At 35.0% G+C, this 22749-nt stretch overlaps 1 protein-coding gene and 1 non-coding gene across 6 annotated transcripts in view; both read left to right on the plus strand.

Moving 5' to 3' along the window:
* Positions 1-22749, plus strand: part of DCAF17 (DDB1 and CUL4 associated factor 17) — a 57569-nt gene that overhangs the window by 9534 nt on the left and 25286 nt on the right. For 4 of the 5 annotated variants that reach the window (XM_024122198.3, XM_055088483.1, XM_055088490.1 and 1 more), the window contains 11 exons: positions 1214-1350; positions 2105-2183; positions 3401-3490; positions 6098-6202; positions 6660-6765; positions 12265-12407; positions 15882-15991; positions 18627-18717; positions 19431-19514; positions 21509-21664; positions 22443-22535. In XM_024122198.3, the coding sequence (XP_023977966.1) occupies positions 1214-1350; positions 2105-2183; positions 3401-3490; positions 6098-6202; positions 6660-6765; positions 12265-12407; positions 15882-15991; positions 18627-18717; positions 19431-19514; positions 21509-21664; positions 22443-22535 (1194 nt within the window). Of the gene's footprint in view, positions 1-1213; positions 1351-2104; positions 2184-3400; positions 3491-6097; positions 6203-6659; positions 6766-12264; positions 12408-15881; positions 15992-18626; positions 18718-19430; positions 19515-21508; positions 21665-22442; positions 22715-22749 lie in introns of those variants that run through there. The other variant, XM_024122196.3, reaches the window with a different exon arrangement.
* On the plus strand, positions 8803-8875 carry TRNAG-UCC (transfer RNA glycine (anticodon UCC)). Its single transcript has one exon. It is a non-coding gene; the product is annotated as a tRNA-Gly (tRNA).

Genomic DNA, 22749 nt, shown 5'->3' on the forward strand with positions numbered 1-22749 from the left:
AACACACACACACACACACACACACACACACACACACACACACACACACACACACACACACACACACACACACACACCCCACCCCCCCAAGAAACAAACAAAAAAACCTTGTTTCTTTCCCTAACGTTTGAAAGGGGAGACAAATCTTAGGAGTATAAATAAAATAACTACACTTACATTCTTTTCTATTCACTCTTCAGCCCAAGCAATATAAGAGTAATTTCAACTTCCTTATTCTTAACTTTCCTCTTAGAACATACTTTTTATTCTATAAATCAAAGTAGAACCCTTGACTTCTCTTTCTCTTTCTGCCTTAGTCTTCCACTTTATGGCAACTCCTCAGTGGCAGGTACGCCCAAGCAGCTGTCTTCTCCCTTTGTTGGGGGTAATTCATTGGAGCCAGAGGTTCTCTTTAAAATTAGGTCTGACTCTTTTCTTCTTCGGCTGCCTTGATTCTGGAATTTAGCTTTTCATTTGAGGTTAGAGTAGAGCCACAGTGACTAATGGGATAATTTGCTCTTTTGCCATTTTAACTTCTATGAAAAGGAAAACAAGTCTTGGAATAAAGAAACATCTATCCTAGCAGATAACTCTTAATTGCTTATGCAATTATACATGTGTTTTTTGTGTGTGTGTGTGTGTGGTATGCGGGCCTCTCACTGCTGTAGCCTCTCCCGCCACGGAGCACAGGCTCCAGACGCACAGGCCCAGCGGCCATGGCTCACGGGCCCGGCGGCTCCGCGGCATGTGGGATCTTCCCGGACCGGGGCATGAACCCCGCGTCCCCGGCATCGGCAGGCGGACTCTCAACCCTGCGCCACCAGGGAAGCCCATACATGGTTTTAAGAACTGTTATTGTTGCTATTGTTACCACAGCAGCATCAGTAGTACTCCTATTACTGTTGTTATTATAATAATGATTGGCTAACATTTGTTGAATACTTAATGATTAATACTTAATAAGTAATCAGTTATTTCAGGTACTGTTGAAGCACTCTATGTGAACAAACTCACTTAATAAATTAATGATGAAAATAATTATTCACGATTTTAATCTTTCCTTGTCTTAATTATTTGTGCATTAATAGTTCTTTTTTAATTTACTTATTTGACTATTTCTTTAAGTTTTTAGCTGTTTTCTTTGGATATGGATTACTGCAGATTTGTTTATGACCATGCAATTTCAGTTTTATACCTCATTTTTTTTTTAAAGGGAGAAATGCTTCCCAATACATCAGATTATAAATCCTCACTCATAGCACTGACTGCTCATAATTGGCTACTTCGTATATCAGCAACTACAGGAAAAGTCCTTGAGAAAATATATCTTGCTTCATATTGCAAATTCAGGTATTAACTGTGACTTCGTTATTTAAAATTTTATTATGAAAAATTGAGACTTGTGGCCCAGGATATTTCAAGATTTTTTTTTTTAAGTTTTCCATTGTATGCATGGATCTCAGTTTAAAAACCTATTCTGTTTTTCTTTCCTCATGACTACTTTTGAAGATCTGAGGACAGAGACCCTTTATCATTTATCTTTGTATTCCTCATAAGTAACTAACCTCTAGTAGTTGGCAGATACCCTTTCTTAAAACAATTTACGTGTTACAAGTAGTATTTTATATGTAGGATGTATTTTATGGTAGATTTTTCTGAAGGCTGGTCTGTTGCAGTTAAATTACCTACGTTATATAATCTAAATGTTAATTTTTAACTAGTAATTTTATAAATTAGATATAAATTTTTGGAATGAATATGTACATGCAAAATGTGAATGTAACATTTTCAGTGCTTTTTGTAACTTCCATCTTAAGTCAGGAATGGTTTTTTGTTTTTTAAGTTTGAATACTGACAGATCAAACATAATTTTTATTCGCTGAGACTCTAGAAGGATTAAAATTATATATATTTAAAAATAGGAATAAATGTATATAAGGATCTAAGGGAATTCTTTTAGTTATTTGTTTTTAAAATAAACTGCTTTGCTTTTATAATTTAAGTAACTGAAAAATTGTTCACTTATAAAATATCTATTATATTTTTATTTTAAGTATAAGGAAATTGACCCAAATGAATAAATTTCTTTTTATTCTTTTAAAAGATACTTGAGCTGGGACACTCCTCAAGAAGTCATTGCAGTCAAGTCAGCTCAGAACAAAGGCTCAGCATTGGCCCAGCAGGTAGACATCTTTAAACATTCAATAAAATAAAGAATTTGTTTCCAGAGGAATTTGTCTGAAAATTTGTTATGAAAGAACTAATGATCTTTGATTTCTGAAGCATGCTATAAAAGTTGTTTACCACAAATTTAGGCAATTCCCTTCAAGCCTCTCTGGGGAAGTACCACAGATTATTTTATATTCCATAATGGAAAGAAATCTGAACCTTATTCTTCAGAGTAAAGGAGCTATCTTCTTCAAGCAGAGAAATCACTCGAGTTTTAATTGTTGATACTTTTTTCTATTTCTATTTTCTCATGTCAGTGTAATACTGTTTTGTAATGGTAAATGATATGACCATGATAACTCTGTCTTTTGATTAGGCCCTTGATTATTAGAATTCCAATTCACAATATAAATTATGTTGTATAATAATATAATACAATATATTAATTTATATTATAATCTATTATATAGTATATAAATATGTTTTGTTATACAGTGTATAAAGTATGTTTTTGTAAAATATATTTTGTTGTTAAGAAATGTTTACTATTATGCTTGCTTCTATAGATTTTTGTGTGTATATGCAGTTTGTAGTATCTGAAGGGCTAAAGGTTTAGTGGACATATTTTGAACATGCAGGCCTTCCTGTTTAAGTAACTTTGCAATATAGATAGAGGAATGTTTGTTTGTTTGTTTGCGGTACGCGGGCCTCTCACCGTTGCGGCCTCCCCCGCTGCGGAGCACAGGCTCCGGACGCACAGGCTCAGCGACCATGGCTCACGGGCCCAGCCGCTCTGCGGCATGTGGGATCTTTCCAGACCGGGGCACGAACCCGTGTCCCCTGCATCGGCAGGCGAACTCTCAACCACTGCGCCACCAGGGAAGCCCGAGGAATGTTTTTAATTCATGAAAACAGCGTTTTTATTTTTTTAATTTAAAAACTTTTTATAGAAGTATAGTTGATGTATGATATGTTATAGATGTACAATATAGTGATTCATGATTTGTAAAGGTTAAACTCCATTTATAGTTCTTATAAAATATTGGCTTTATTCCCCGTGTTGTACAATATATCCTTGTAGTTTGTCTTATACATAATAGTTTGTACCTCGTAATCCCTTACCCCTATATTGCCCCTCCCCCACTTCCCTTTCCCCACTGGTAACCACTAGGAAAACAGCAGTTTAAAAATACTCTTGAGAGCTGCCTATGATTTTAGTCTTTCCTTTTAGGCAGGCATTCAACAGCCTGTTTTGCTGTACCTTGCAGTGTTCCATGTGCTACCTTTTTCACTCATAGGGATTCTGGAGATCAACAAAAAGGTAGGAACTCATTTCTGATTTAACTGTAATATTAATTTTTTGACAATAAGATGTAATATCATTGTTTAATTATTTATTAGGTGTTTGGATTGGAAATGTTCCCTTGACTGTACAAAGCTTGCTGATTTAGTTTATTTCATATCAAAATACATGAGAACATTTGATGTGGGAAGAGAGTGTAATAGTCCCTCATCTTTCTACATGTTTATTTATTTATTTATAGTTATTTATTTATTTATAGTTAGTTAGTTATTCTTGGCTGCTTTGGGTCTTCGTTGCTGTGCATGGGCTTTCTCTAGTTGTGTTGGGGGCTACTCTTCATTGCAGTGTGTGGGCTTCTCATTGCGGTGGCTTCTCTTGTTGTGGAGCACGGGCCTAGGCACGTGGGCTTCAGTAGTTGTGGCGTGCGGGCTCTAGAGCACAGGCTCAGCTGTGGCGCATGGGCTTAGTTGCTTCATGGCATGTGGGATCTTCCCGGACCAAGGATCGAACCTGTGTCCGCCGCATTGGCAGGAGGATTCTTAACCACTGCGCCACCAAGGAACTCCCTTTCTGCATGTTTTTATGTTTCTCAAGTGGATAGTGTTGAGTACCAGTCATTAACAAACCACTGTTCTATAAAATTATGAAATGAGTAAAATATTTTTTTTCATTGGGAATATTCCAGAGCTTGCTAAGAATGATCATAAAGAAAGGTAAAAAGCTGCAACCAAGTGCCTCATTTTAATTGCAAAGTATAGATCTAAAACTTGTTTTATGGTATATAAGCAAGTCTTGTAATTAAATATGTAAGTTCTTCAACTCATTCAGTGTTGGGTTTAATTGTTGTTGCCATTGTTCTTGATTTGTGGGGTGGTTATTTGGGAAGAAAGAAAGGACATATTTCCTTTGGGTAAAAGAATCAATAGTTTGCTAGTTTCCCTTAAAAAAATTGTTACTTAGTCTGGGTGAATAGTTATTTATTGGTCTATTCTACTAGTCTTTAATTAAGCACCTGAAGCATTATTGAGGCCAGGTCTTGAGGGTCCACTAATACTTATAAGCAAACAAGATGAATGTATTTTAAAAATTTTATATAAGCATAATATACTAAACTGCATAAAGACTAAAGAATTAATTATTTATTAATTGTTCGTTTTGTATCAGGCACTTTGAATATTTTACGACATATAATAATAGCGTAACATATAAAGTATTTAACTAGGAGGTTAAGCAGCTACCAAAATCCTAAAGGTAGTAAATGGAGACGCTGGAATTTGAACTTAGATTTGACTCCAGAGATTAAACCAAATTTTAAAATGAGTGGCTACTTTATTACAGCACTCATCCTTTGAAAATACATTTGAATTAAACAAATCCTCCTTTCAAAGTGGGGAATGAGGATCAGGGAATAAAAAGTCATAGGCTAGTCAAGAGCAAAGCAAACCATGATTATCCTTTTAAGAGATGACAAAAAGCACAGCTCATAAATGTAATTGTTCTCTTTGTGCTTGTGGATTAAGTAATTGTGTATACTTATTACAGTCTATAATAGGAATGAACACTTAGCAAAGTCATAAATTGTTTCTATTTATTCTTACATGTTCGAGATAATCATTTGAGGGATTTGATTTTGATTACAGTTATTTGAAATTGAAGTATATCTTTCACTTACCATGCATAATAAGACTACCTAGGGGCCAGGCTCAGAATGTACTTTAAGCTATTTGTTGGGGTAGTAAATCTTTACTAAATGATTTGTCTTGAGTAGAAACAGAAACAGATTTTCACTTAATTTCTACTTGTTCTTTCTTTCTTTTTTATTTATTTATTTTTGGCTGCGTTGGGTCTTCGTTTCTGCACACAGGCTTTCTCTAGTTGTGGCTAGCGGGGGTACTTGTTCTTTCATTGCTATGAATATTTGTTTATGTTAGTTGGCTTTTGTTAAATATTAAAATAGGCACAGACTCAAGTTCTTTTTAGAGTTCTGTGGAGCATCATGACAGGATCCTGTGCATAGAACAGAGACAGAAAGGGAACAATGAGCCAAAGCTTCTCGCTCAGCTAGGCTAAATGTTTCTGTATGTATTTGGTTTTTAACATGTTCGGTTTTAACAGTATTAGATATTTAAAGAACAAGGTAATGATAAAATTCTCGAGTTGGCTATTTTTTATTAGAATTATTTTCTTAGACCCAATCTTTTCACCTCCAGCTAAAAAATGTCCCTTTATAAATAACATTTTATGGAGAATAGGTCCTTGTATTTATTCTGCCATGCATATCCTGCATGGTAGAATTAAATGGACTCAGTTTACACCTATGTCCATGAGGAAAAGGATTTGTTATTAAAAGATATTGACAAAACTGTGAAGCAAATGTATGCTGCTGCATCATTTTGAGGGGTATGTGTTACACTCCCATTAGTGCTTCAGTTTGAGACCCCAGTGGCTTACCACTCTCCCCTAATAACACCTTAGCTTCCAGTTTCTAAATTATAATTAAGTTATAATGTTAGGCAGCAGTTTTGTAGTGGTGGCCTGAATATTAAACAGATGCACAAACCACTGTGAAACTCAGAAGACTGGCCTTCTGGTCTTTTCTCAGGTGATATCTACCTTTCCCCTCAGATTTTCGGGAGCGTAACAGATGCCACCTTGTCTCATGGAATACTGATTGTGATGTACAGCTCGGGACTGGTCAGACTTTATAGCTTCCAAGCCATCACTGAACAGGTAGAGAAAACTGAAATTTGCCATATTGAAATTAACTTGAGATTTGGACTGAGGTATGAATTTTTTTTTTGAATTTTATTTTATTTATTTTTTTATACAGCAGGTTCTTAGTAGTTATCCATTTAATACATATTAGTGTATACATGTCAATCCCAATCTCCCAATTCATCACACCACCACCCCCTCTCCACTTTCCCCCCTTGGTAGGACTGAGGTATGAATTTTTTAATGAGATGTTTTTAAAGTAAGGCACTGTGTAGATTTCAACTCTACAAAACTGTACAAATGCAGAAGGACAAAGTAACCTTTAAAAGAGGGGTGGGAAGATAAACAAAAAGGCCCTTGAATAAATAAAGACATTTCTTCTGTCATATACATGTGAATTTGATTTTTTCTCTCTCCAGACAGCAAATAAGTAGGTGCTAAAGCCACCATTTTTGTTTTGTTTTGTTTTTAGTTCATGCAACAGAAACTTGACTTAGGGTGTGCATGCAGATGGGGTGGGACTACTGGAACTGTAGGAGAGGCTCCTTTTGGCATTCCTTGTAATATTAAAATCACAGGTATGGCTACTATATAGTACTTTCTTCACCTTAAAAATTAAGTGGTCATATTAATAGCTATTAATTGTAATCATCCAAATGTTTTTTGCATGATTTAATTATAAATTAATTCATTTTATTCCTATGCAGAGTATTCTTTGCTTTTGAATAGGCATTCACAAAAATCTGTTATTCATTTAGATAAAGGCCTGGGGATGCTGGACCTTGCTTAGCCAGAGATCTGTTACCTTTGGCAAGTTACTTTACCTTTCTGGTCTTGATTTCCTTATCTGCAGAATAATAAGTTGCAGCAAATGATACCATCTTAGTTCCTTTATAACTTAAAATTTTACAATTCTGTGAAATTTACCCAACTTAAAGATCAACAAAGCCCCCAAAAAATTATACATAATTTTATAAATGTAATAAAAATGTTCTATATTTAATTAGCTTATCAAATTCAGCAGCTTATTAAAAGGAAATGAACTGCTACTCAAATTGAGCAATGTGTGTTAGATAAACCATGACTGACCAGAGTTCATCTCAGCAATGCAAGAATTATTTAATGCAGACAGATGTAAAACTCATATGAATAAATTTAAAAAGATAATATATTTTGTTATCCTAATATTTGTTTATCTTTAGTCTTGGTTCATTAAGAATCGTTCTTGGGACTTCCCTGGTGGCACAGTGGTTAAGACTCCAAGCTCCCAATGCAGGGGGCCCAGGTTCGATCCCTGGTCAGGGAACTAGATCCCACATGCATGCTGTAACTAAGAGTTTGCATGCCACAACTAAGGAGCCCACATGCCACAACTAAGGAGCCCGCCTGCCGCAATTAAGACCTGGGGCAACCAAACAAATTTAAATAAATAAATATTTTTTTTTAAAAGAATCATTCTTTATCATATTGAGGACATTTCCTTTTACTTCTAACCAATAAACATTACATATTTAGGTGAAACTCCAAAGGTTTTTTCTAACATGGGTCAAAATAAGACTAATTTTTTTCTATTATTACTATTTAACATTACATCATCAACAGATCAAGAAACAAATGAAAGATTTAATTGTGAGAAAGGGGATGTTCTTTTTATTAGTAAATGACAGACTATAAAAACAGAGAGTCCAGTATAGCCATTATCCAAGAAACTCAAAATAAATATTCTAAAAATTACTTGGGGTTTTAGATGTCTTAGACAAGCTGAATTAGGCAGTTCTGTGATAACTCAGCCTCAGCAATACCTCCTATATTTGATACAAATATGCTAGCAAGAATCTATTAAGAATTTTAAAACTACAGGCTCCAGTGGTAACTACAATGTATTATTTTGAAGAGAATTTCCCCAAATGGTACATTATTCTCATTGAAATGCAGATAATAAGCAAGTAAAACAAAGAACAGGGTGATAAAGAAAGCTCATAGAGCCTTTGATTGTGCTGTGATTTTGGTCCCTGTTTGTAGAGAGAAGACTAGATTTGTAATCACAATCTTGGTCTGCTACTAGTAAGAGTGAAATTCCACTACTAACTGGTGGGTATGATAGTGAGCAAATAACTTAACCTCTCTGGGCCTCACTTTTATCAACTTTAAAATAATAACATTTGAAAATATTTGTGAAATCACATATTGTAAAACAATACAGCGATTATTGGACATTTAGCTTAGAAAAGTAGCGTACTATGTTGGAAACTTTGAGTATTTTTTCAAACTATATTGACTGAAATCCTATTCATTTCTCCAGATTTGTTTTTCAGGATCATTAAGGTCTGTACAAAATAATATTCCTTTTGACTTTAAATAACTTTTTTAAAAAAATGCAAAGCAATTCGTTTTCATTACAGAAGAATTAAGAAATAATGATAAAATAGAGAAAGTTTAAAATACTCATAGTCCTCCTGCATGGAATTAACTGTTATCACGTCAGTGTGTTTTTTTTTGGTAATCTTGTAATGTATATATGTCTGAAACCAAAAAAGAATCATACTGTGAATGCTCCTTCATAACTTGCTTTTAAAAAAAAAAAATAAATAAATAAATAAATAAATAATGGCAATTCCCTGGTGGTCCAGTGGTTAGGACTACGTGCTTCCACTGCTGGGGGCCCAGGTTCGATCCCTGGTCAGGGAACTAAAATCCTGCAAGCCACATGGTGCAACCAAAAAAAGAAAAGAAATAATAAAATAATTTTTAAAAAAATAATAAAATAATTTAAAAAAAAACTCGAAGTATAATTTACATGCACTTAAATGCCCTCATTTTAACTGTACAATTTGAGTTTTGCCAAATGTTTATATCCATGAAACCACTACTACAATCAAGATTTAAAATCTTTTCATCACTCCAAAATGTTCCCTTGTGCCCTTTCCAGTCAATTCCCTCCCCATCCCCAGCCTTAGGCAACCAATGAACCTGCTTTCTTTCACTCTAGTTTTCTAGAGTTTCATATAAATGGAAGCATATGATATGTACTTTTTTGTTTGGCTTCTTTCACTCACCATATTATTTTTGAGATTCATTGCATATTATTGCATATATCTGTAGCCTAACCCACTTTTAAATGTTAATGTATTACAAATATTAATTTCCATCTAGATTATTTAATAGATGGTCTTATGAAAACAAAGTTGGAGTTCTATCTTACTCTTTACATCAAAAGAAATAATAGATGGATCAAAGATTTAAAGTTCTATAAGAAAACTTAGAGAATCTTTTTATCTCAGAGTTGAGAAGAGCTTTCTGACACAAATGCAGAGCCATTAAAGAAGGGATTGATAAATTTGGCTACATAAAAATAAAGTGCTGCAAGGTAAAAAAACAAAAATAAAAACAAAAGCACACACATAAACCAACTCAAAAATCAAACAACAAAGGGGAAATATTTGCAACATACACTGTAAAGGGGTAATTTCCTCCTTATATATGAGTTCTACAGACCAGTAAGAAGAAGTGACTACAACAACAACAACAACAAAATGAGCAAAGGATATTTGGGGAGGACAAAGCTCAACGTCACTGATAAGAGAAGCGCAAGTTAACACTGTCATAAGATACTTCTTTGCAGATTCTCAAATATCAAAAAGTTAGGTAACAGAGTTGGTGAAAGTATAGAAGAGGCACTTTATTATTGGAGTCCCTTGCGGAGGACAATTTGTCAGTATGTTTCAAAATTTTAAATGCATATATTCCTTGAGCAATTCCATTTTTAGGAATTTATCCCAGATACATTCACATGTGTACAAAATGACAAATGTACAGTTACAACATTGTTTCTAACAGCAAAAGATTGGAAACAATGTATATTGATACATTGATAGGTGACATTAGTATTCTTTCATTGTTTGGCTATGTCATAAACTTAATTGTTAAAAAGAAACAGGAATTCTTTTTGCACTGGTATAGAGAAGTTTCCAATATATATTAGAAAGTAAAAAAAGGAGTGCAAAACTATATATAAAAAACCTCATTTGTGTTAAGTATTCATATGCATATATTAAAAGTATAGATATATGAGTGTATGCCTTTAGGATTGCTTGAAATATCTGGAAGGGCACACAGAAAACTGATAAATAGTAGTTATCTTTGAGGGATACAGATGGAAGGAAAACTTAGTTTTCATTATATTTCTTCTGATGGTTTTTGAATGCAGTACTTATATTACCTTTGCCAAAGAGTGGTTCTGTGTGTATGTGTGCACACGCTAAGCTCCTCAAGGTTTTAAGATCTCGACTTATGTACCATTATATGCATGAACTGTAAATTTATTTAACCAGTTTACAATGGACATTTAGGTTGTTTTAAATTTTCTGTGATTATAAATAGTATAAGAATGTTCCTGTAATTATTAATGATCCTAAAATTTCCTCATCACAAGACATGGAATCAGCCATTCTCTGAGAACTCCTAGGCCCTTTCAATTGAGAATAGTATTAGAGATCAAAATTTGGGCTCTTGGGGCTAATGGGGACCCACCAGGGTTGTGGTGAACAGAGTCCTGTTGCAGCTTTTGGGCGATTTTTAGCAACTACTGGGAAAAGTATTTCTTTTTAAATACATATTTTTGCAGTGATTTTTTTTTCTAGTTTGAATTCCTATTTTATATTCTCTACAACATACCTACTTAAATTTTTAAACCCAAATTCAAACTCTAATTGTAATTTTTTCTCTTTATAATTCTTCTTTTCCTCATCCACCATCATTTGGTAGCCACCATATTATCACACATGATGTTTATGTATCTTTCACAATTTACCGACTGATGTCCTTTGCCCATTTTTCTATTGGGGTGTCCATAATTTTTTTATTACTTAAAAAAGATTTCTTTATATATTAAGAGTATTACCCTTCTCTTAAAAGGTTTAAAATAAAAGGTACTTTAAATATACTTGATATGTTTATACCTATCTCTTCTTTCTCCTCAACATTGTCAGTTTGTGAACTCACTTTTCATTATTTGTTGTTCTCTTTTGTATAGCTTTAAGTAGTAAATTGCCCTTATGAAGAAACCTAATAAGGCACACACTTCTGTATGTAACATGTGATTTTTTGAGTGAATGGTCTCCCTAAGACAAGTCCCTTTACTGACAGTGGTGGCCTCATAAGCCAAAGATTAAACTTTCAAGTTAGAGGCATAAACAAAGGACTCTGATTAGTCACCTTCACAAACAGACCATGTGGTATTTCAGAAGGGCTGCTCCAAAGGAATTCTGGTCTTCATAAGCAGCACTATCTTCCATTTCTACATGTCTCCAAAAGTAAGTCTGTTATGCTGTATATAAAATTAATGGTCATCAAAGAAGACGACTAGGAAGCATTAACAGATAGTTCTTTTGTGTTGTCAGTCTCCAACAGACAGTGACTGACTGGATGTATCTAAACTACCTTAAAATTAACTTGTCTAATGATTATACTAGTAGTAGTGGCTATCCTTTGATAAAGCTTCCACTGTAACAGGACCCATCCTAAGTGGTTACTTTTCATTATTTCTGAACTGGAAATCTTAAGCAACACTTCTTTTGTAAAGTTTGCTAAATATAACCTGTTAGTCTAGAATATGAAGGTTCTCTTCCTCACATTTGAAGGAAGTATTAGACCTAATACCTTGTTGGATTGTTACGAGAGATGGAAATAGTATCTAACCAAGCCTTGTAGATAGCAGGTGCTTATTAAATGGCAGCTGCTTTTGTTAGGTATACTTTGTCATTTTTGCCATCGTAAGCACCTTCAGCCCATTTTTTATCTCTATCCAGCTGCATGTCACACATATCCTGAAAACAGATGTCTAGAAAGTTGACTCATAACCTAACAGTTGTTTCCTACCAGCTTTTTCTTTTCTTAAGACTATAGAAATAAGCAATAAGCCTCTTTCCTGATTGTATTTTCTTTCCTTGAGCATAGTAATTTTTCATTAGTGGAAGTTCATAGATGATGCTTGCAAAGAAAGGTTGAGTTCAGTTAATGAATGTTCCAAGGCTACCAGAATAAAGAAGCTAATACATTCCTTTTGCCCATCTCTGCAGATACACCACCACTGCTCTTTGAGGTGTCCTCCCTGGAGAATGCTTTTCAGATTGGAGGCCATCCTTGGCACTACATCATCACACCTAATAAGAAGAAACAAAAAGGAGTTTTCCATATTTGTGCCCTAAAGGACAATTCCTTGGTAAATCAAGGTGGTCAGACTTCAGTAGTAAATTTATATCAGAAATTCTTTATTCTCTACTTCTCTAAGAGGTCCGCATTCCTAAGAATTACTTTTTTATTTGTTAGTATTAATAATTTGTAAACAACGTAAAGTACAGGAGAGTACAAAGAATATAGCAAACACTTGTATGTGCTACCCAGAATTTGAAACATTAACATTTGAAAATTCTCAGGGCACCAAAGATTTATTAGTTTTTTTTTCCTTACCATCTCCTTGATCCCATTTAAACATCTCTGAAGCTGCATAGTGGGAATCGTTGATGGAATGTATTCCGGCTGCCTCTGAAATTACTGGTGGAATGTGTAGCTGGTTCTGCTTCTTCATGGTTTGTTGCTCTTGGCTTTCCAGAGCAGAACCAGATAGAACTCTGTTGGTCACAGTATAAACACTGAAACACTTTGAGTTTTCAAGGATATTTTAAAGTTATATATGGCAGAATAGAAAGAAAGGGTATATGGCAAGACAATAGACAAAAAATTACCTCTTGAGTTAATTTTTCTTTTTTTTCTTTTTTAAAATGACTTAGGCATTGATTTATCATTTAATAAACATTATTGAGGGCCTACTGTGTGCCAGACTTGGCTGGGGACACATTCCCTTCCCACAAGTTGCTTACACTCTCAAAAGAAAGCAAATGTGTAGGGAAATAAGATGCAGTCCGTTAAGTACACTGATTGAGATGAGTGCAAGAGGGAGTGCACAGAGGAGGGGGGTTCTATCTTTGTTTTATATTGCTGATTTAGTTTAGTTTATTTCTGGAGCCTCTTGATACATCAAATGAACTTTTGCTGAGGCAGACTCAGCTTATTCCACACCCTTCTCTTCCAGAATCTTTCTCCATCAGTCACTGTTGGACCCAGTGGCTTTGAGAGTCACAGGTCACCTTTCACCACACCGAACATGTACACAGTCTTGGGTCCATTTATCTATTTCCTTTGGTGTCATGGCCACCAGGGAACATGGTGTATAGTGTGTTCTAGTTTTTGTTTTTGTTTTTTTTTTTTTTTTTTTTGTCTTTTTGCAGGAGCATTCTTCCCTTCTATTTTCTCATTAACCTATCACATGTGGGAGCTCCTGTTTGGCCCAGCCCAGTGACATCCTCTTTTACAAACGGGGACTGTTTCCCGCAAGTCTGTGGTTTGATTATTCACCTCCCAGCAGTGGACATCCTTCAGCCACCAGGACCTGTCACATCTCTTTTTTGCTGAACTTTTCTATCTAGTCAAACCCTGCACAGTTCACATTCTAGACATTTAGTACATATTCTTCTTATATAAGAACTGATAATACATATTCTTTTATGTGTGTGTACAAAATGGCCTTCAACATCTACATCAAGCATGCCTGTCAAAGTATTCTCCTTGTATGATTACTGATTATAACATTTAGCTAGATCTTAGTTCAACATATTCATAAATAATTTCTAAATCCAGGGGAGTTTTCAGTCCTTTTGCTGGACAACTTTGTTGAAGTGTTATTACCTTAATGATGCATATGTGCATTACCTCCCCACCTGTCAGTCAGAAAATTAGATAACCCAAAAACATATATGTAGGCAAACTGAAGAATTCAGAAAATATTCATAGCTTTCTATTAAACTGAGCTTTAAACTAGCATTTGAGCAAATAATAAAAACTACAGAAGCTGATAATAATGCTGCCTAGTATTTAACACAAAGAGAGATAATGTTTCTTTTGCATGTTGTATTTAGATATTATAATAAAGAGAATAGTCTCCTAAAGAAAGAAAGATAAGGGTTTGGTTTTTTTTTGTATATATATATGTGTGTGTGTGTGTGTGTGTGTGTGTGTGTATATATGTGTGTATATATAAATATATATATATATACGTATATATATATACACACACACACATACATACACACACAGCATAAAAAAGTTTTATATTAAACAAAGGAGCATTTGGAGCTAATGCCAAATTGTACACATTGTTTTAGTGGTTGCAACCAAGATGTTTAATTGTATTGATTTTCTTATATGTAAAATGCAGTAATACCACCATTTCTATTAGAAATCGTTAGGATACTTATAAAAATTCTTGAAAAATTAAAATGCATGTGCTAATTTGATACCTAAAATGTGTTAAATTCCAATTTTTGAAAAAGCATGGCATTCAAAGCACTTGTGATGTAACCCCAGCCTACCTCTCCAGTCTCATGGCTGGACACTCTACTTCTCAATTTAATTTTATCTGCTACTCGTGTTTGTGCATATACATGCTAAATGGATCAACACTTCTGTGCTTTTGATTTTGCTGTCTCTTCTTTCTAGCCACTTTATTCTCATTTCAAGGCAGAGTTCAGGTTCCTGAAATTCTGCTTACCTGGGTTGGATGCTTGGTAATATCCTGTGCATAGCTTGACCACTTTGTTTTCTACACTGCCTTATTCTATTTCTGTTTCTATCTCCCTTCTTGAATATGAGCTTCTTGATGACAAGGATTATGTTTAGTGCCTAGTGTGATACCTTAAACATAGTGTCCTGTCAGTATATGCTAATGGAATTAAAGATTTTATATGTCAGAAACTTTTATGAGTATCTAATAGGAAAGATGACATCATTTCATTTTACATTGGAAAAATTAAGTTAAATGACTTGAGTAAAGCCAGTGAAGTTAATGTATCCATGCTGGTATTAGTCCCCAGAGCTCCTGTGTGTAAGGTGGTAAAACATTTATTCATATGTGATCACATATGGAGGCATCTTTTTCTTTATTTTAATGTCTAAATATACTACTATGAAATCAATCTCTCTACTTACCTTAAGTGCTAAGCAGTATTAGACCGTTTCCTCAGCATTAGAGTTTAACATCTGACTTTTGCAAGGAGATTATATGACCTGTTTGGTTGCATGTTTATTTTTGCGCTATCTACTCTTCTGATTGACAGTTTGTTGAGGGTACGGAAGGGAGAAGGATGTTGTGGGGGACTGCATGTACATAATTATGGCAGAGTTAAATAATGGAAAATCCATGGACTTTGGAGCCTAATCTGCTGTTTAGTCGGTGCAGAATACTAAGCAAATGATTTATCCTCTTTGTGCATCAGTTTCCTCCTCCATAAGATGGGGATAGCAATATATGCTTCAAGTATTGCTGAGATCAGAAGAAATAATGAGTATAAAACATCTAATGCAGTGCCAGACATACATTAGGTGCTTGAGATATGGTAACTTATTATTTGTGAGCTATAATATATAGTGCATGGTGCATCTATGAAATTTCTGAATTTAAGTGTTCTTGGATTTCTCAAGTTTGAGTGTCCTAATTCAGCCCTAATACACATCCCAGTTCAGCTGGTTAATGTTTTCTCTTCCTTTACTTTTGACTTACTGATCTATCACTGATGCTGGATTTGAAAAATTATTTTATTTTTCCTTAATTTTTATTTTCAATATTTTGTTCCAACTTCAGGCAAAAAACGGGGTCCAAGAAATGGAGTGTTGTTCTCTAGAATCTGACTGGATCTATTTCCATCCTGATGCTTCTGGTAGAATAATACATGTTGGCCCAAATCAGGTCAAGTGAGTATTTTCCTTAGTTACTTTAAAGTTAAAAGTAGCCTTTGGTAGTATTTATTGGCATCTTTATTTTTGCCAGCTAACTACTGAGCAAATTGTGGAAATAATTAGCTTGTTGTAGGGTGCTTCCTCAGAGAATGGCATCTAGAAAACCTGACTTTATTCTTTCAACCTCATCATTACTGTTTGTTAATATTACATTTGAGCAAGTTCTTTGTTGGATGATAGATGATATATAGATGATGTGTGAGGAAAAGGAGATTACATATTGGTTCATCCTCATCAGGTCTTAATTGATTCTCCAGGATTAATGAGAGAGATGATTTATCTTTTTTTCTAAAAGACAGCCTTACTGCTGGAGAAGCAGCAGGTTGTTTGAAGTAACTCTTGTTGTATTTAGTTTACCCACATCTTCCACACAGTTGACCTCTCCTTCCTTGAAACACTCTTCATTTGGCTTCCCTGACACCACAGTGCTCCTGAATATTTTCTTCCCTCTCTGATCTGTCTTTCTTAGTATCCATTCACGTTCTTCCTCTTCTACTCAGACCTTAAGTCCTCAGGACTTAGACCCTCTTTTCTCACTCTTCGTTCCCTTTCTGCTTGATTCTCCTGTTTATTCCCTTGGCTTTAAAGATCATGTGTACACCAAAACTCCAAAATTTCTCTTAGCACAAACCTTTCATCTAAGCTTATGTCATAAGTCTGGAATAATTCTTGACACTTTCTTACCTTCTTGTCTTTCATCAGTATACGTGTACTTAAACACTCACTTGCATTCTCTCTCTCTCTCTCTCTCTCTCTCACACACACACACACACACACACACACGCACCATATATCCCATCAATCCAGTTTATTTTGCTACTAAACATTTCTTAAATCTGCCTCTTTCTGCTCTTGGCCACTGTCACCACCTTGGTCAGACCATTGTCATCACTAGCCTAGACTATAATAGTTGCCTTCTTACAGGACTCCAAGAATCTACTTTTTACTCTTTAAGTCTGTTTTCTTCTCAGCAGCTAGAGTGATTTTTAGAAACATTAACAAACACAAAAACCTAACCAAGTGAATTCTGCTTTAACCTTATTATGACCTCCTATTGCACTTCAGATAAAGACCAACATACTTAGCTGGTCTAAAAGATTCCTCCCACTCAGTTTACTTCAGTCATGCTGTCTTTTCACAAAGCTGAGGACCTGTTCCCTCTATTTGAAGTCTGTTTCCCCTACCTGTTTTGCCTAATTTCTATTCATATTTTATGCCCCTTTAAATGTCCCTTTTTCAAAGAGTGCTTCCCTGGCACCCTTCATTAGATTAGCTGCCCCATCATATTTTCACTCTACCCACTATGTAATCTTCTGTAGCACTTAGAGCAATTTAAATTAATTATTTGTGGATTATCTGTTTGAGTATCTAGGTTGGGAATCATGAGCTCCATGACAGGGAAAGAGTCTGTCTTGTTGACACCTGTAACCCTGGCACTGAGCATAGGTCTTAGTACAGAGTAGGTGCTCAGTAAGTATTTGTTGAATAAGAAGAGTAGTGTCTGCATTCTTTATTTTGTATGCTTCATGATAATTAGTCTACTCTGAATCAGTTATAAGGAGGATGAAGGGACTTAATGAAAAAAGATTATGAACTTTTATAAAAAGTCATAAAAAGTATGGTCAGCTTTAATAAACCTTACTCTTAATGTTTGTTACCACACATCTTTTATATTAGTTTGAGTTTAAGAAAATAAGGTCCACAAAGAGTGTGTGCCCTTTTGCTAGGTTTTAAAAGATAGGCACTCTTAAATATTGGCACTAATTAAGATAACTAATTAAGGAATTTAAAATGTAATCTGATTTCTTTGTCTCTGGCAAACTCTAAGACCTCCAGCTCTCTCTGGCCACAGTGGCTGCTTCTCCCTGCTGTTCTCTTTGCCTGCATTGGAGACTTTAAGCTTTGAGGACATTGTGCTTTTGATGCTTGTTAATGCTGTGAACAGATTTCTGTAGGTGGTGAGAAAATTCTTTTACTTTCACTTGCTTAATAAGCTTGATCCGTGAGGTCATTTGCACTCAGAAAACCCAAATCTTTAAATATAACCTTAAGAAAAAAGAAAAGTATTAAGTCATTTGCAGTTTTAAAATATTACTCTACTGTAATAGAGAAAACTCTTGGTTTAGAACTTAGTTGTTAATCAAGTCTATATTTAACTGAGTGTTGTTCATTGATACCTCATTCTATCTTCAGAAATAAAAATGTAAATATCTATTATAATGCCATTGTTAAAGCTGAAATGTTGAAGACCTGCTGCAGGATGGTAGAGAGGAGGTTTTTTAGAGTAACTTTTATTAAGCCAGTTTGGAAGATAGTGTAAGCCTCAGCAAACTGCTGCATTACCTACTTCAGTAGCACCTGTTGTCACATATCCTGTTTTTCTGTTTAACAGAATCTCTAAATTTGAAGAAATTTATGGACACTTAAGTTATCAGACATTAATATTTTGGACTAATCGGGAGGAGAAGAGAACTAACTCAGTGTTGTAACTATAATTTTCATTTGTTAAGTTTCTTTTCAGTAGTTCAACTTCGACATTTTGATGGTGTGTTGAGGTCTTAGGTTCTTAGAATCCTTTTTACCTTTTCAGAGTTTTAAAGCTAAGTGAAGTAGAAAATAATAGTGCCCAGCATCAGATCTCTGAAGATTTTGTCATTTTGGCCAACAGGGAGAAGAACAAAGTAAGTCAGGAGTACTTTAAAATCCTTTGTATATCACTGTCTTTCTATATAATATGCAAATGTATTTATCTTTTAGTGTGGCAGAAAAGAAAAGCACAGTCCTATAAAAGTCTGTTCATTTTGTCTACATGGGTAGCTAGTCTTAGCCCCATGTATAATATCTATGAGATTTGAAGAGAGTTGATTATATTGACTTTATCTTTTGCTTATTTCTGTTTCCTTTCTGGGTTTCTCTTTAAGTTTTTATTGATGAATTATCAACCTTTGGGTTTAATTAATTGTGCAAACTTAGGGTAAGAAAGGTTAGATATAAACTTTAAAAAATTACGCACCATTCTTTAACTCCAAATGGTTCTTTGTCTTTAGCATACAAATTAAGAGCCTGAAGAAAATCATGCAGAGGGAAATTTCCAAAAGCAGATCGACTCTTTATTTGCTGTACTATACTAAGGCAAAAATCAGAAGGGCAGGTGAAGTAGCAAATCTGTAACCTTTGTATTTCTATTTTGGTATTTTATCCATTAAAAACTTTACTATAATAAAGTATTTTTATTAATTGGAGGATCCAAAATCTGGTTCAGAATTTTCTCAGTTGAGGAAAGAATTGTGGATGTTAGAGAAGGGTTGGTTAGTTAACAAATTCATTAATACAGTTTTGCCATTGACTACATAATAGGACTTGTCATATATTTTTATTTCTCTCCACATGATAGAATGAAAACTTACCCACTGTTACAGCTTCTGGACGGGTGGTAAAAAAAAGCTTTAACCTTCTGGATGATGACCCAGAACAAGAGGTATTACTTCAGCCAGAAATAATAAACTAAGCTTGTATGAACTTGCCCTGGGGTAGAGGTTGAGGAGCTCCATGCAACCTTAGTCTGTAGGATTGTGTGTGCTATTTGAACCGATGTGTCTCTGTCTCCTCTCTTTTCATATTGGAATTATTCTTAAGATTTTGTTTGCAGAAGATTTCATGGGACCGAAATAATTTGAAAACACTATTATTAGCTTATTGTTTTGTTGATGTGCACACTTCCTAGGGAAATCTCTTAATAGAAAATGATTGAGTTATATCTTGATGACTATGGCTTTTGCCTTGTTTTTCACTTACTAGACATAGATGTATTTGTTAATGTTCATGAGCCAGAGGAGGAGGGTGTAAGGGTGTGGTAAATCAGTTCAGCCTTTGGCCTCAACTTGACATTGCCAGTCACTAAGCTAATACATTTTTATCCTTTTCTTTAAAAAAAAAGCACTGGAATTACTTACGAAATCAACTCAAAGTGTTCATACTTCAAATATATAGCCTTTGTGTAAATACTGAATCCCTTTAGACACTATAACTATATAGTTCATATGACCATTTCTAGGTAAAAATATTGAGTAGCCCTCTAAGGATAGTTTTTGAAAATCTTTCAAAATAGGTTGGAGGTGACACAGTATGTGGCTACTCTCAAAAAAGAAAAAACATATATTCTTTTGAACCAAATATATATTTATTCTTTTGAACCATTGAGAACAAAGCAGAAAGCTTCCTACCCTGTATGTAAAACTGTATTCAAGAAAAACATACCAAATTTACCAAAATGTGGCAAGAACACTTAAGAGGGGAGAAGGTAGTAGCAAAGAGAAAGATACTCTACATTGTGAGATTAGAAAACAAAGACTTTTCACCTGTAAAGAAAAAGTTGAAAGGGGTTGTGACTAAAATCTATAAAATTACTGACACTCAGGCAAGAAGTCACCGTTTGAAGTTTGCCCAAGGTAAGATTAAGGCAAAAAGTAAATTAAAAGGAATCACTGGTAGTAAATCTACATAAATTTTTATGTCATAGGTGGTAAAGGCAGAAAATGTAAATGGATTAAAAAGCAGTTTGACCAAATGTGAGTGAAGGTTTAGTATTTGGTGATTAAGAGAAACTTGCTGTGCCTGTCAAGATGTGCCATCCCTGGATGGGTGAGCATAGATCTGCTTCCCCATGAGGCTGTTGGAGTCCCAGGTTTTCTTCCTTGAGACAGAGTTCTGGGGTTAGATTTTTCTCTCTTAATGTCTTTACCATCATTAATCATTTCTAACTAATGTCTCTTATCCCATTCCTGTTGTGTGGGTTGGATTTCTGTTCCTAATATTCTCCCTCAAGTATAAGCAGCCATTTTTGCTTTCTTCAGGGAACCAAAAAGGTTTTTTTTCTGCACCACGTGGCTTGCAGGATCTTAGTTCCCCGACCAGGGATGGAAAGCGTTGAGTCCTAACCACTGGACCACCAGGGAATTCCCTAAGAAAAGGTTTTTTTAAAAAAGGATGGCAAATAGGGTCATAAATAGTATATGATGGGCTATCAGTTCTTCTTGAAATGACTTGTGTTTTTCTGGTATGAGAACCTTCCGAGCACAGTGGGCAGTCAAGTTTCAGAACTGAGTTTCATATATTTAGTCCTATCTGGAAACCAGTGAACACACCTATCAGTGTCAGCAGTTGAATACCTCTTTCAAATTTGGAGACACTCTGGCTTGCTGTCATAATAGAGAATTTCAGTTATACTTTGGCTGAGATCTACGTAGACTTGGTTGTGTTCATCAAAATCTGTAGGATACTTCTTGAGTCTTAAAAATCTTGAGACTGATGTTTTACTAGGCAGACAAGTGGAAACACATTTCTGTCTATGCTCCCACCCATTCATTTTTCTTTCTACATATTTTTATAAATAATAGTTAAGCCACAAATGTAGAAATAATCCTAACTGGATTTTACCCCTCTTTTCTTTTGCCATATCATCTATTCCCCAAGACTTTCAAAATTGTGGACTATGAAGATGAGTTAGATTTGCTTTCTGTGGTAGCTGTTACTCAAATAGATGCTGAAGGAAAAGCTCACCTGGATTTCCACTGTAATGAATATGGAACTTTACTTAAAAGCATTCCACTCGTGGAGTCATGGGATGTGGTGAGTAGAGTCCATGGAATACAAAGTTGTAAGAGTTTCCTTTATAGGTGACATTTATTGGAACAGATGTTACTGTGTTCATGTCAGTCCAGGTTCACCTATACCAGTGACCACATGGAAGAGGTTATCATCGTACATGCAGGACAAAATGAGTACTTCTTTAGACTTTCTCCTCTAGGGAGTAGAGGATGCCTCCTTACCAATGGCTTTAAAGATAAAGCTTTATGCTTTTTTCATGAGACATGCTGTCTATTTCCTTACCATAGTCTAGTTTTCACCCATTTTATAAGTTTGGTAATGTTTTAAAAAATAAAAATATACTGTATCGAATCCCCACAGTTATTTAATAGAGACAACTCTAAGCACGTAGGGTTTTCAAGCACTGTTGGAAGCGTTTGTCTGCTCTTCTAAGTATTATAGAATATAAAAGTTATAAAGAACAGTAGTTGTTACTTTACCCAGTCATTGTTTTATCAATGGAGAACCTGAAAGATTTAGCAACTTGCTCAAGGTCACAAGTGAAATAGTGGCAATAGAATCTGGGTGTTCAGACTCCTAAGTCCAGGGCTCTTTTCATTCTCAACATTTTGTGTAATGCTTTTCTCATAAGTCGTCTGCATATCCACAAATAATGAAAAATAAACTATTTCTGGCAGCTATTTTGCCTCCAAGTGTATATTTGAACATCCCTAGCATAGACGCTGTGACATTTTAATGACCCATTAGTGAATATGATTATGTGAAGAGGAGATTCCATTTGCCTGTGTTTTCGTTACAGACATATAGCCACGAAGTTTACTTTGACAGAGACTTGGTACTACACATAGAACAGAAACCCAGCAGGGTCTTCAGCTGCTATGTTTACCAGATGGTATGTGACCCTGGGGAAGAAGAAGAAACCACAAACAGAAGTTGTAAAAAAGATTGCAATAATTTTAAATTTTGAGATGTAACTTCTGAGACTCCTAGCCAAACACCCCAGCAGCCATGTCCAGTCCTCCTTTTTATTATCTGCATAGCATATTCTCCAGTATTTTCCAGAAAAGGTCTTGTGTTCGGCAGGCGGACTCTCAACCACTGCGCCA

The sequence above is a fragment of the Physeter macrocephalus genome, chromosome 2 (genome assembly GCF_002837175.3).
Source record: "Physeter macrocephalus isolate SW-GA chromosome 2, ASM283717v5, whole genome shotgun sequence".
NCBI classification, from domain to species: Eukaryota; Metazoa; Chordata; class Mammalia; order Artiodactyla; family Physeteridae; genus Physeter; species Physeter macrocephalus.